At 39.4% G+C, this 14,571-nt stretch overlaps 1 protein-coding gene across 1 annotated transcript; it reads left to right on the forward strand.

Moving 5' to 3' along the window:
• The first annotated feature begins 2,082 nt into the window (after positions 1-2,082).
• Positions 2,083-14,481, forward strand: LOC112572270 (universal stress protein A-like protein). The gene is made up of 4 exons (XM_025251856.1): positions 2,083-2,265; positions 10,523-10,603; positions 11,828-11,934; positions 12,425-14,481. The coding sequence occupies exons 1-4, from the start codon at positions 2,196-2,198 to the stop codon at positions 12,635-12,637; spliced, it is 471 nt and encodes a 156-aa protein (XP_025107641.1). The 5' UTR covers positions 2,083-2,195; the 3' UTR covers positions 12,638-14,481.
• The last annotated feature ends 90 nt before the right edge of the window (positions 14,482-14,571 follow it).

Consider the following 14,571-nt stretch of genomic DNA (forward strand, 5'->3'; position numbering starts at 1 on the left):
AGACAGACAATAAAGTTTGATTTGATACACTTCGCTTTGACCTTTTGGCCTCGACTCTTACTCCTTTATTTTCATCCTGATTTTAAACTTTCCTGTTTCCTCTTCCGGATGCCCAACTATAGAAATGTTCCACTAAAGAACCATACAGCTTTACCGATGATATGAAGACGAAAACAATACGCCAAGGCAGCATATACTTTGAGACGTATCTTGGCTATAGCTGTTACAGAACAGCTCACAAGAATACTTGAGATAGACAACGCGTGTTGTCACATGCTCTTCAACAAGTTAATCATTAAACTCTTGAGGTCACAGACCTAAAATCGGAGCGCAGGCACAGCGAAATTGTGGAGCGGCCCACCGTTCGTATCACAACAACAAGAGTTGTGCAAACCGAACTGGCGGCGCGCTTATCGGTCACTTCGTATGCAAATGTATATACTATTGGATGCTTATGCGACAACGTGTCGAGCTTCAGGACACAGTGTAAACAGCTCTCCAGTCAAATCTGTTCCCCTATTTTCGAAACAGGAATTTTCATCAATTTTGGCCTCTTACCCGATCTTTCCAGTTTGTAAATTTATTTGCCCAACCACACTCAACTATAAAAATTATACAAACTATAGAGTTGAACGACGCCTGAAAATTTGTTGCTACAAAACATCTTGTCAGAAAAACCGCCATATTCTCCCATGTTGACATTTAATCAACTTTTTTCAAAATATTCAAAACTGGACTTCTTTTATTCATCGACATAACGTACTTCTATTTGATGTGGTGGATATAATTATATAACACACACACACACACACACGAAATTATATTTGTTCTAAAGTTCATAATATACATAACCTTTGTGGATTTTGAGAAGGCTTTTGACTCCATAGACAGAGAAACCATGCACCTGGAAGCTGGTGCAGCACTACGGATTTCCACCTAAGTTCATTGCCATCATCCAGCAGCTGTATTAGGACTCGACATGCCAGGTGATCCACAACGGAAAACTGACTGACCCCTTCGCAGTTTCTGGAGTGATGCAAGGTTGTATGCTCTCGCCGACAATCTTCCCGATCGTCATAGACTGGATCATGAGAAGAACAACCTCTAACAGCACTACTGGCGTTCAGGCAACTTGAGGATCTAGACTTTGCGGATGACATCAGCATGTTCTCCCACGAGCAACAACATGCACAGACAAAGCTCACTCTGCTCGCAGAAGAAGCAGCGATGACTGGCCTGACCATCAGCATGAAGAAGACGGAGGTAATGCTGGTCAACAACAAGCAAGAAATAAGCCCTGCTCCAACTACATATGGGGAATGTTCACAGAGTGTCCTTCTATATGGATCTGAGACATGGCGTGTGACAAACACCATCACCAACAAGATTCAGACATATTCGTCAACAGATGTGTGCGCCACATCCTCAACACCAGATGGCCCGATAAGATCTCCAATACAGACCTGTGGGATAGAACCAACCAAAAACCTGCCAGACAAGACATCAAGAAGTGGAAGGGGGGCTGGATCGGTCACACCTTGCGAAAGCCGGCCGACAATTAAACGAGACAAGCTCTAGGCTGGAACCCACAGGGGAGGCGAAGGGTTGGGAGACCTAGATCGACGTGGAAGAGATCGGTCCACAGAGAGGCGGAGGCAGCCGGCGTGACATGGACCCAACTGGAAAGGGAAGCCCTGAACAGGGTCCGATGGCGGGGTGTAGTTGCGGCCCTATGATCCACTGGGGGCAACTAGGGTCAGGAAGAAGAATGTTCATAATGTGATATATCATATATCAATATATTATACGCTCTGCATGGACTTACAAATGTATGCGCACAATTAAGAAGTGGGGGGTGGGGGCAGAGGGGAGGCTGACATGCTGCACCCGGGCCCGGCCTTGGTCAGTGGCATTTTTTTCCCCCTCTTTTTATCCTTTTCTTTTTCTTACAAGGGGCCGTCGGCCTCGAGGCCCGTGCTGGCTCTCGGTGGCCCTGCAGTTATCTCGCCCCAGCGTTACTGTCGACGTCCTGGGAGAGTTTTTGTGCGAGGGAACTATTTCAGTCGACACCAAAAATCGTGTCACATGCTTCTCCGACTCCAGCTTGGCACACTTAACGGGACGCCGTGCGTTTGTGAGCAACAACCGTCAGCATCCAGCTTTTTTACTCGCGAGCTTGCAGGAACTTTGCCGTCATGGCTGAAGAGCAAAGAAACGTTGTTATCGCAATGGACGAAAGCGACTATGCAAATTTCGCCTTCGATTGTAAGTACAGTTAATTCCCTCTGTCGACTCTTTTCTTTCTCAAGTTTTGGGCCTCGTCACAAACAGAAATTAGCGTTTTGCAGATGTTTGTGTGGCAGGCACTCGATCGTGTATCTGATGCCGTGTCTTTCGTCTCGTTTCAAACACTTTTCTGGTTAGATTAATATGTTTCTGCATCGGTTCATGTTCGTTGTTTGAGATTATTAAACACGCAAAAACCTATATATAATTTCTAACATGTACACACCACAGAGACAACAGAAATTCACAAAACGTTCGTTTAACTGTATGAAGATTTATGTGTTCTACGTAAATATTATTATTGCTTAGTGTACAAATTATGTTTCAGTTAGTGTGCATATTTATAGTTTTAACAAATCCCGTTGTTTAGGCAGAAGGAGTATCAATTAAAGTTGAATAGCCAAAGGGGGCGTGGGTTATTTACATGCTTTATAGTGCCAGGAAGTAATAGAGAGTAATGAAACAAATCCTTTTTCGTCCTCAGTAAAACCGTTTCATTGTGTCTGTGTGTGGCGGGCATTCATAGGTGTATTGAGGCCCCCTGGTCTCATCTTTCATTTCTGCTCTTTGAATTGTCTCTTGAATGCTGGGAGGTGGATGACTCCCTCGGGCGCGTATTATCGCTACAAAACTGAGGTCACTATCCTCACTGGAGTTGTATTATATGTGCATATATGTGTATTTTTTTTTTTATTTTAATATGATTCCACATCAGAATTTCATTGTTGTCAGAAGTCTTTTGAAGAAGCTAACTGCATTGTTGCAATTTAGTGCCGCAAGTATACAAATTACCACCATATAAACCCTAACAAGAATATAGAAATAAATCAAAATATTCCATTATTTGCAATAATTATGTTAAACTTTATACATTAAAACTGTTTTTTGCTTATTTTGTACTTGTGTTCCTTTGTTGTATAGTCAACTTTTGATTTGTTTGCAGTTTGTTTTTGTGTGTGTGTGTCAGGTGATTCAAGCTCACCTCCGTACAGGGAATTTCACTCTACATATCCAATTATTTATTATTAAGACAGTAGGTGATCACATTATAGAATCAGGTTGATATGTTCTGTTAAGCATACCGTACAGCAATTTTTTGTGTGTGTTCGTGTATTTGAGTAGTCTTATTGTACAAATGCTGTCATTTGGAGTGAAATGGTCAAAGGTGGTAATGCATTTTTATAAACAGCAATCTAAGTAGTCTCCCTTGTGAATGGGCAACATGATGCAGATGGGCAGGAACTTGGCAATCATAGGTATGATACCCTTTAGGGCAGTGACCCTTCGCTGGCATAGAACTTGAATGGACTTTTTGATTTGGGTTATCCGCAGTGGTCACAACACTGATCCTTTTCAGTTTGGCAGAGACACAGGAACATGACAGAAGATGTGGATGGGGGTGGAGAAAAAAATGTATCACATAGGAAAATGATCAAGAAATCTTAGATGCTAAACCACAGATAATATATTATCAGCTTTGGATTATTATCTGTTCAAACCCTATCTTTTCAGTGTATTTAGGCAGTAAGCATGCTCAAGTGCGACAGGTAACATTATTTGTCACACATACCCAGCATGAGGAATACGCAGGTTGGGAAGCTTCACCTTAAGAGTGACCTTAGCTCAGCCTCTATTTTAGTCTTTCTTCAGAAACAGAAGACTGTCACTGTGGCATGCCTGCAGTTTTGCCTGAAAGTCCACTAGCAGACCTGGGTGGCTCAGTGCCCCATTGAGGGTTGCTTTCCATTCAATGCAGACAAGGCACAACACTTAGTCTAATGATTGGATAAACTGACGCACATTAAAACCACAAGACCATCAGCTTTTGATGTCTGATTGTTGCAATATTATGCTGTAATTTGGATGTAATCCCGCACTCTTATCATAGTTTTGAGAACAGTAAATACTTTACAACCCATTTGTGACCAGTGTATTTTAAAAGAGTAATATTTTCGTGTTCTGAATAATTCTGAAGATACTTAAAAGTATGGCTGGCTAACAGGCACCTAATTTTTAACAATAATAACAATAATAATAATTTGTAAGCACATATCCCTATGTCTTTTTTAACCCAACACTTGGTCAGTGGTGATACTGCTTCGGCCTACTTCTTAGTTTTTAGTTGAGTATTCATCCCCATGCAGAACTAAACTTTAATGTTATGCATGGCAAGCTGTTTGTTTTAAGGTGCTAATACTGTACATCACTTTAAGATGATGAAATAAGAATAAGACCACTAGTCACTATGCTCACGACTTTGTATAATATATGTACACAAGTTTGTGGTGTTGTCTGGACTCTGTTGTCTTGTGCTCTGCAGTTTCAAGTCTCTGTTACCATTAGAACCTGTGTAACCAGTTGGAGTCTTGAGTTTGTGGGCTTCTTCAGGCTCCTATTTTTCCATTCATACCATCCGCTAGTCCTTTTTTTCTACTGCCCTGGCATGCTTCATATGCAGGTTTCTGTTCCTTTGTGCTTATACCTGTTGATGTGTCTCTGTCTGTTTGTTTGCTGACATGTTTCTGTCAGTGTGTGTTATCTGAATTTTGTAATTACCGTTCTTTGTTTTTCATTTGTAAAGCATGTTGAACATTCTGTTAAGTAGGGAAATGTACTTTATAAATTCCATCATCATCATCATTTTTTGGACAAATTGGAGATCCCGTAATCTCCCCACTGGCATGGTTTTGCTTCTGGAAATTAGGTATGATTGTCAAATCACCACTGAGATACAAATCTCCTCCTGCAGTACTATGTCTTGTTTATATACTGAAAGTCTTTACCTGTGTCTTATTTTTATCAGCAGCGACGAGGAATTTTGTCATGCTGTGTGTGTCCTGGTTTTATGTTTATGTTGAATTAGGGTTTTTCCCTAATCCTGTATTATTTTAAAGAACTCTAACACTTTAGTGATTGTTGCTTTACTAGACCAGAAGGTTTGCACTTATTCTCATGCATGGTCAGGGAACGTACTTTGAAATTACTTGCTGCATTTGCATATTTTAGCCTTGCATTGGTTACACATCAGATAATAACACCAGATGGTGCAGAAACCAAGGCACACCGTGTGGCAACAGATGTGATGCTCACCATACATTGTTCTTTGCTTTGAGATTGTGTAGGTGCTTTGCAAGATAAATTATTCTTGAGCATCCTGTCAACACATTGAGGAAAAAAGATGGGCAGGGGGTAGAGAGAAGCAGTAAACATGTTAGATATTTGCATACCTATTTCAGCTCTGCTAAAATGACAGAGAAGAAAATTACTTTGATGAAAAATGTAACAACTCTAAATAAGCATGTATATCTTTCTTGTTAATAACTTTCATAAAGATTTCTAAGTATATTTTGTTTATTTTAAATAAAGCATGAAAGATTTCCAGCTTTTTTGTGGGATTGTGTATTTGTAGCTGATTTTTGATTGTGACAGTCAAATATGCGCAAGTTAGCTAACAGATGCAGATTTTGTTGTTGAATAGAATGACTGTTGGAAGTTTTCTTGCAAGCACAATTCCGTTATTTTTAAAGAGCCAGAATATTTTGAATATTATTAACTGGTTTTGTATTTCTTTAGGCTATGCTATTGTCATTTCCTAAACAAATGTGCTTTACAGTACTATAGGTCATTTTCTATCTTCGCACTGACAGCTAGCAAGCCCACTGTCATAAGCAGTAGGTATGTTGTATATTAAATAAGCACAATTGTTGATGGAGGATTAGCAAAGATAGTGCATGAGTGATATTGTTAGAATGTGCATAATTTAAGCCTTACTGTCCTTAAAATGTTCAAGTTCAACAAAATTCTAAAATGGTCCTAATGTTGTGAAATTTTTACTGGAGAGTTAACGTGATTGTTTAGCAGCTAAACATAGAAATGTTTTCTGTTTACCATAGGCCATAAATTCTGCCTCGTATCAGGGAAAGCTGTCATATACTGTGTTTTGAGTGGCTGATTCACCTGTGGAAGAGTTTACTGTCCTGGGAGTGAATCTGAAGTGTAGTATAAAGTCTAGCAGGCAAGGGGCGGGTGCACAATTAATCGCTTAGCTGGCTGCTAGTGGCAAGCAGTCTACTAATATTTTTATACATCAACGCCGCCGGCCCTATGGGCCACTGCTCAAGTCCTCTCTCAAAGCTCCTGGTGGGATGCTACCTCGGGAGATGGAGATAATCTGCAGTTTTCGCAATCTTTGAAATTCCAAGAACTCAACTTCCTGCGGAGTAAAATTAAAACCGTTTGCATATTGCTTTTAAAGCCAGTTCTTTCCCCATTAGATTTCCCTCATATCAGAAAGCTGTATATAAAATGTTTATCACGGTACATTCAGTATAATTACATATATACCCATTTTTTGTCCGATTTTTAAAATTATTCGGAAGCCGTTCCACTACACACAATATTGCAACACTATATGTCATTTAGTACTGCGCGATGTTATGCTGGTGTGGAAAGACCCCACAATTCTGTTTGCTGGCCCTGCATCCCACAAGCACTGGCGCTGTTTGGAAAGCTGTTGTTGTCAAGGGCTTTGCTGAAGGGATCAGTATATCCTAGCACAAGTTTCAGTTGGAGTGGGGTGTGGGGGCACAGTACATATTCCACCTTTGAAGCGATGGTATAAGGATGGCACAGGGCTGTAGAGGCCAACACATAAACAGGGAAGATTACTCCACACCTGCCATAACAAATTTGGGTTAGCTTATCTCAGGATCTATATATGTATACATCTCATAGCACAAAATACACTTTATATTCTTTTGCTTTATTTTTAGCAGCTTTTTCTGTCCTGTTTCGAGTTTTAAAAAATGAGTTGACTTACCCGTTGGTCAAACATTATTTTCACACAGACTTTTTTTATTGCGTAAATTTATTTTTAATTTTCGGCTCTCTGCAATTCCTTTCCCCACTCCCGACCTGAAGGTTTAGATACGAAACATGATGTTAGGGTCAGTTATATTCTAAGCAAAATGGTTTCTACTATTTTTCTTGTTGGCTGCCAGACCCGCATGCTGCGGTGGGAGTGAACGTGCCATTGAATGCCAACCTCTCGGTTAGCACCTGACGATAACAGCTAGTCCTCCTCCGTGCATCATTCTGCTAACTGCAGTATGGCTGGGTCATCATTCACGTTGCCACGTATACAGTGCGGTACCAATAAAGTAAAGTGGTAGTAATTAGGGTGGACAGGTTTAGCTTATTTTGCCAATTTTCTTATTACCGAATTAGTATGAATATTAATGTATATTTATATTCCTTGAAATTCGACTCTAATTTTCATGTATTCATAAAAGTGCCTTATATTCAGCAAACGTAAGAGTCTGTGCAATATGTAAGTTGAAGAATATAATTATAGGGTTCGAGTAGAATTGGGGAGGTTTTGTGAGATACTCGGAATAAATCGAACTGTTGCATCTCAGTTGTACATCGTTGAAACTAATGCGAAAATCCCAAGCTGATCAACAAATGTGTGAACTTTCCTCCTACATCACCTCTTATAGCACGCCTGTAGAGAACAATGTGGGAGGAAGGTGTGTGTGTGGAGGAGAGGGGCTCTTCAGTCAGTGTTTGGCAGCTACAGGTTGAAGGAGGCATATATCTATCTCATTGACACAGTTCAGGCCGCCTGTAAAATATATATGCATCTGATCCCCCTCCTCTCCCCATGGCGAAAGACAAACAAGATTTTGTATTCTTTGCGTCATTCCTGATGTGTTCTTTATTCTGGACACGCAGAGTGACAAGCGTTTAATCACGTTGTAGGTACGTGCAAGGCACGTATTGACTTTTGGTTGTCTATGGTTAGAGAGTGTTTGGTCAATAGTGTTCTTCCTTAATTCAAGGTCGTCGACAGCGATAAACATCGAGCTGATACCTTTTATCAGTGATAAAACTCATGGTTGTGCGTCGAGGCAGTTGAGACGTAAACAGTATCGCATACACCGTGGCAACTGCGCCACCATGCGACCTTGGCCCTTGGCTGAGGTCACGACCCTATCGGTCGAGAATCTGCGTCAAGGCTGTAAATTGTTTCCACACCTAAAATAACATCAGTCTGCGTTTCCAAAACGTTTGGTTCTCTTTCATGCGTGTGGAAAGCGCGATAAAAACTTTCAGATTATCCTGGGCCGACGATTCTGTTGCTCGCCTCATGGACCGAGGGTGTGCTGTCGGCTGTTTGACCGTCCTGCTGTCCCTGGCCGACACCAACAGCTGCTCAACCTACAACCCGAGCAGCGCTGGCAGTTATTGAAGGCAAACCTATCTTATCAATAGTCGACACCATCGCCCACCTTGTTTCTCCACTACGCATACGCAAACATTATATAAACACGTCTGCGGTTGGGATCGATGGGACATGAACGACCTCATTTTGGGTCAGCGGTAAGGTCAGGGGGCGAGAGATAATGTATTGTTCAAACCCAAGACGAGCAGCAGAAGAAATCATCAGTCGTGTGTTGACGCGAGCGGCGTCCTCTTCTGGCAGCGATAACCTAGACTCGGTTGCAATGAGGGTAGAGGGGTAATGGAGGGAAACATGAAGTCGAGCGATGCTCTGTTGTAAGAGTGCATTAAAAACTTTATAACTGCATGCTTTATGGTAGGGGTGCGACGTTTATCTCCATCTGCCATCAGGCAGAAAAGTACCTTGTTTAAATGGCCAGGGAGAGATAGTAGGAGACGCAGCAATCTCAGGGTGTTGGGTGGGGGTCGCACTTTATCAAGAATACTGTGAGAACATTGTTCTTATCAATCGCCTTATATATAGTATTTGCAGCCGAGAGATAAAGAAAGGCTGGACTGAGGGCAGTGCAGATCCCAGGTGGATAGCCCTCGATCGGGTTCATTTATCCCCATAGCATGATCAAAGAGGTGATGATGTCCACCACACGGTGCCATCAAAAGGCACACATAATACATGGCTTTATTGTGGAAGATCTCATGATTTGGCTGTTTCCTAAATAGAGACAATCGTAAAACACACAAGGGCTCCAGAGCTGTTAATAAGGCATTGTGCTGCCTGGCAATACTATTTTCTTAGTTTTTTAGTACTTTCTGGAGTAATGAGCTGCAGGTCAGACTGCTGGGTGGGGAAGGAAAAACAGTGGGTGGCTTTCTGGAAGTACTCTAGGTGGATGGGAAGTTTCCACAAACCCCTGTTTGTCAAAGAACAATAACAATAATGAAACATGCTTGGCATGGAATGGACCTCATATCAACGAGTACACAGCTTTATTGAGAAAATAACATGACACGCTCCAAATAATGAGCCATAATAACATACCATGGTGCAAGAAAATGAATTCAGTTATTGGCAACTTTTAATCAACAATAGAAACCTTACAGAAATTTTTTCACACTTTTGTAATTGCGTGTTATAGAAGAATGTAACTAATGGGAAACCTTTACCTGGAGAGAGAAGGCAAGAGGGAAAAAACAGAATTGTAAAAAAGCTATCGTAGTTTGTGGAAATTCAGTGTCCTATTTTACATAGTCTGTCTTTAACATGCCAAAATTTAATCCATTACCAAAATGTTTTATATGTATGAACTTGTGTACATCATGTACTAAATAATTACTGTGTTAAGAAAAAAAGGGGCTTAAATACCAACAAATGGGTGCTTAGTACCTGAACCAGAATCGAAACCAGTTCATAGTGACAATAACAAGGCAGGTTCAAAGATATATCGACCCTTCTCCTTTGGACTTGTTGTGGACATCATAATAACATTCTGTCTAATGAGTCTCAGTGGTGGCAATTTGCTGACAGTGTGCGTGTGCGTGTGGGTGTGTGTATGTGTTGTTGTTTCCTTGCCTTTTTGTTTCTCACTTCTGTGGGAACCTTGTTATGGCCCTTTGTATTGCTGTAATACATTACAATAAAAAAAGTAAATTATCGCATGCCTCTAGTTAATAATGCGAAGAACAATGCATCTGCAGCATGTATGTATATGGTTGTAGGCATATCCTGTCTTGTTATGATTGGTAATAATACTTGATACTATACAAATTGCACTATAAATAGCTTATAGCAACACCATACTTCCTTTCCTTGATGAGCAGCAACCACCACTTGTTTTTTTAAAAAGAAATGATCTAGAATGGTAGAAACAAAGATGGTGGGAGCTAATTTATCTCTGGTGCTTACACTTAACAAAATTTAATTATCATTCTTGTGCTCACTTTGTTTTAATTGATGGATTGAACCAACATAGCCAAAATGGTATATTCATTTCAGATTACATGAAGCAAGTGTACAAAACTGGGGACCATGTTGTCTTGTTGCATGTGCCTGAATATCATACAGTCATCCAGTCACGTGAGTAACATGCATTTGCCCATACACATTGACTGGTAGCATCTGACACATAGAGTAAGTACAGGTCAGAGAGAATGCCGATTGTAGCATTCACTTTTTCAACAAAAGATCAGAAATAATGCTGGTCCTGTATTTTGCTGGGTGTGCATTGTGTACAGAGAAAAATCTCTTGATGTGTTAAAAATGGATGAGTAAATTTGTGCAAAAAATGTGTAAATATGGGAAGAAGAATACAAGGCAGAATAGGATCCTTTTTTTAACAATCTCAAATCATCTTTTTTTTTTCAGGACGATGCTGTAAATTTTTCATAAGAAACTGATAAAAAAGTTGGTAAAACAGAAAAAGAAATACAGCTAACCCATTAACACGAATACACTTTAAGTTTAGTATTGTCTAACCAAGTGACAGTGTTGATAGTGTCATTGTTATTAAACCATTACTCATGCCATATTTTTGTTATTGTTTCTAAGATCAAAGTTTTAATTACATTACAACTGAGGAGGTGCCACTGAAAGTATAACCTTATAATGCATTGTCACCTCAAAGGAATATTTTTTTACTTGAGCTAGCCACATAAGCCAATGGAAGCATACACTGGGAAAATAAAGCAAGCAATAGCAGCATGAAGCTATAGGAGACGAATATGTAATGGCAAATGTCTAGAGACTAAAGTGAAGTCAGAATCTAGACCAAGAACAAGTGAACACAAAAGCTGAAATATCAGAGTGCGTAGAACTATGTACAGTATACATAAGTAATCACTTGAGGCATTTAAATGAAATCATAAACTGTTGGAAAAAATATCAGAGTACTGATAAAGCGTTAGTCCGGAATGGCTAAAATGTAGCAAATTGATATTTAAGTAAATTTGAAAAGAGAGTTTGATATTGTGACTTAATGTATGTTATTATAAAGTAGACATTTTAATTAAAAAGTGTTCAGCTGATTCACTTGAAAGATTACATGTATGTAAGGGGATGTTTGTTAAGTGTCTCTTAAATAAATCTAAATTAAAGTGACTCGTTGCAGTGTACCTGTAGGCTAGTGTGTAAGATTAGGGTTGTGCAGTTACCTGGCCAACTGGTTTGCCATGCATTGTAAAGTATGCCTTAATGTATGACACATCATGTTCAGACTTGTGTAAAATACCTACTAGATGCAGTGTAGGGAGATTGATGGTGGTTTTCCTTGTCTTGTAATTTGCACATTATTATTTTATACAGCAATGGTGATGACAGACGTAAGTGTGGTGACCGATCTTCTACAGGATGAGGAGAAGCGCATCAAGACATTCCTCGAGACCCTTGGCAATAAACTTAAAAGTCATGGGGTCAGTTCAGTTATTTTTAAAGTTAAATCGTGACAAATAGAAATTGCCAAATGCGAGACATTAAAGGTTGAAATGGAGACACTAAGGTCAAAATAGAGGATGAATTATTATCAATTCAGAACCTTTTTGTACTGTTGCACAGTTTTGAAGCTTAATAAGATGGTACAGGTGTGCCAATGTGTTTTACTTAAGATAAATCAAAAATGGGCTTGCATTCACATCTGTTTTTCATTATTGTATTTCTCGATTTCCATTTCTTTTCCTACTCCTTTCTTAGCTGCACTTAACCCATTTCTGCCAGAGGTTTAAAGTTTTGAATTTGTGTGACCTACAGATATTCAATGAACAAGAATTTGAAGAGACAAAAAATTATTTTGTTTGGAACAAGAGCATTAATGGGTTAAAGGTGCTGCATATTCAGTGATGCCTGCATGTATCCAACAATGCATTCTTGCACACACATAACCATATAAGTTGATAACTGTTGCAGATTGGAGGCAAGGTGAAGAGTGTAGGAGGCAGTGCAGGGGAAGTCATCTGCAAGGTGGCTAATGATGAAAGGGCCAACCTAATCGTGATTGGCTCACGTGGTATGGGCACCATTCGCCGCACACTGCTGGGTAGCGTGAGCGACTATGTCATGCATCACGCACACGTGCCAGTTCTCATTTGCAAACAGGACCCTCATCACCATGGCCACTGATCTGGCCTCAGCAGGGCCCAGTCATCAGGATAATCAACCACCACCACTGGCTTATATTTTGTGCTGCAGGGAGTTTGTGAGCAATGATGGTTGTGGCACTTCTTTTCTCCAAAATCCAAAGTTATTTGTTGATTCAAACCTTTTCAAACCAGAAAAAAGTTTTTGAGTGTTATGTGAAGGGCATTTTGTTTTGTTTTGGGTTTTTTTGAGTGCATGTGTACAATGAAAGTACTCCATTCAACATCAGATGGTAGGATCATGATCTACATTATGTGGCAGAGTGTCTCTAGGCCTTTCTATAGCAGGTGCTGAGGAAAATTAACAGCCTTCTAGGTTCAAAAAAGAGGGCAGCCTGCCTGCCTTAGTCTTAACACTGATCCTACCTGGGAAATGGTAGGAAGGAATTTAAATAAAAAATTTGTTCATGTTAACATACAGCCATGAACAGCAAACTTGTCTATAAGACAAATGGACCACACACTGTTAGTGACAAACACTTGTGAGATAGACATATAGAGGTTTATTTTGAACATAATACAGATTTTTAAAATTGACCAACAAAATTTGCTTTAGTAAAAGGCTTGCAATTCATCAGTAGAAATTTGAAGCATAGTGAGTGAAGCAAAATATATTTGACCTTAGATGTTTGGTTAGAATCACTTTTGTGCTTGCAGCTGTAATACAGATCTCTTTCTGATGCTGGGGAGGAAAGAAAAAAACCGTTTCATAATGAAAAAAATATGTTGATTAGGGCAGGAACTAGATGCAACACTTTAAATCACCCCTTAGAGCTGCTGAGTGTGATAACTTAGATATTGTTAAAGAGCAGAGTAAGATGGATTGATAAAGGCAATTGACAAATAAATGAGCTATAGAATAATGGACAAAGCTAGTAAAAACAAAAATATTGAAGACAGTATGAAAAAAACCTCTTATGGTTGATGGTACCAGAGACTGTTTAGGGGAAAGAATTGAAGGAAAGTAGATTTTTGTTTTAATTGGGACATTTGTAAGATCCTGAGATTGGTATTGAAAAATATTCAGACTATAACGTATTTTCAAAGAATACTGCCCCCAAAAGAGTATGTATTGGCTTGCTAATCAGAAAGTTTTACACTGAATGTGACCAGGACATAACAGTGATGCAGGGAATGAAACAAACCCGGCCACTGCGAAGACTTGCTTCTCTTGTTGATATGTAAGATCTAGTCATAGAGTTTAGCAGCATGGTCTTAAAAAAATCCTTTTTTTGAGATATGTATTTACTTGCTGTCCCAGCTTCTATGGGGGGCAGGTGACAAAAATCCATGCAAATATCTCATTGATCGTATCTGATGGTTACTTTAACATATGATTTTTTTAATTCTCATTTTTGCACATGCAATGGATCCAAATGCTTATTGCTCAGATTACAATTATTACTATCTTGTCCATTTCATGTGAATTTTTATTTCTAAGGGTGTACTTGAGAACTTGATTTTCATTTTTGTATTTTTTTTCCCTTTTGTCTGAATGAAGAACAATTCTTCTGTGACCTAATTTGCATCCTTTCTATTGTAGCAGTATTTGACTTGGTCACCAGCCTGCAGCAAACAGGCTTCTGTCATGTCTGTGCAGTGGGCCATCTTTGTTAAAATATCTTTTCGCTGGGATCAAGAGAAAGAGTAAATGTACAAGGGCAGTAACTCTGCATTGCAAATCTTAATGACCAATTTGGTTAGCATACAAAATGTATGCAAATTATCTGGTATTTTAAATTTTTACATTATTTCTTCTGCTCTAATTTCACATGAAGGTTGTATTGTGTATTCCTTGAGAAACTGTCATTAAATATTTCTTGGCCATTGGATTTTGTTTTTTTAAACCTAGCAAACTTAAATGTTCCGTAAAATTTGACATCAAGTCTTGCTCAGATATTTTCACTTGCACATGAG

This window comes from Pomacea canaliculata, linkage group LG9 (genome assembly GCF_003073045.1).
Source record: "Pomacea canaliculata isolate SZHN2017 linkage group LG9, ASM307304v1, whole genome shotgun sequence".
NCBI classification, from domain to species: Eukaryota; Metazoa; Mollusca; class Gastropoda; order Architaenioglossa; family Ampullariidae; genus Pomacea; species Pomacea canaliculata.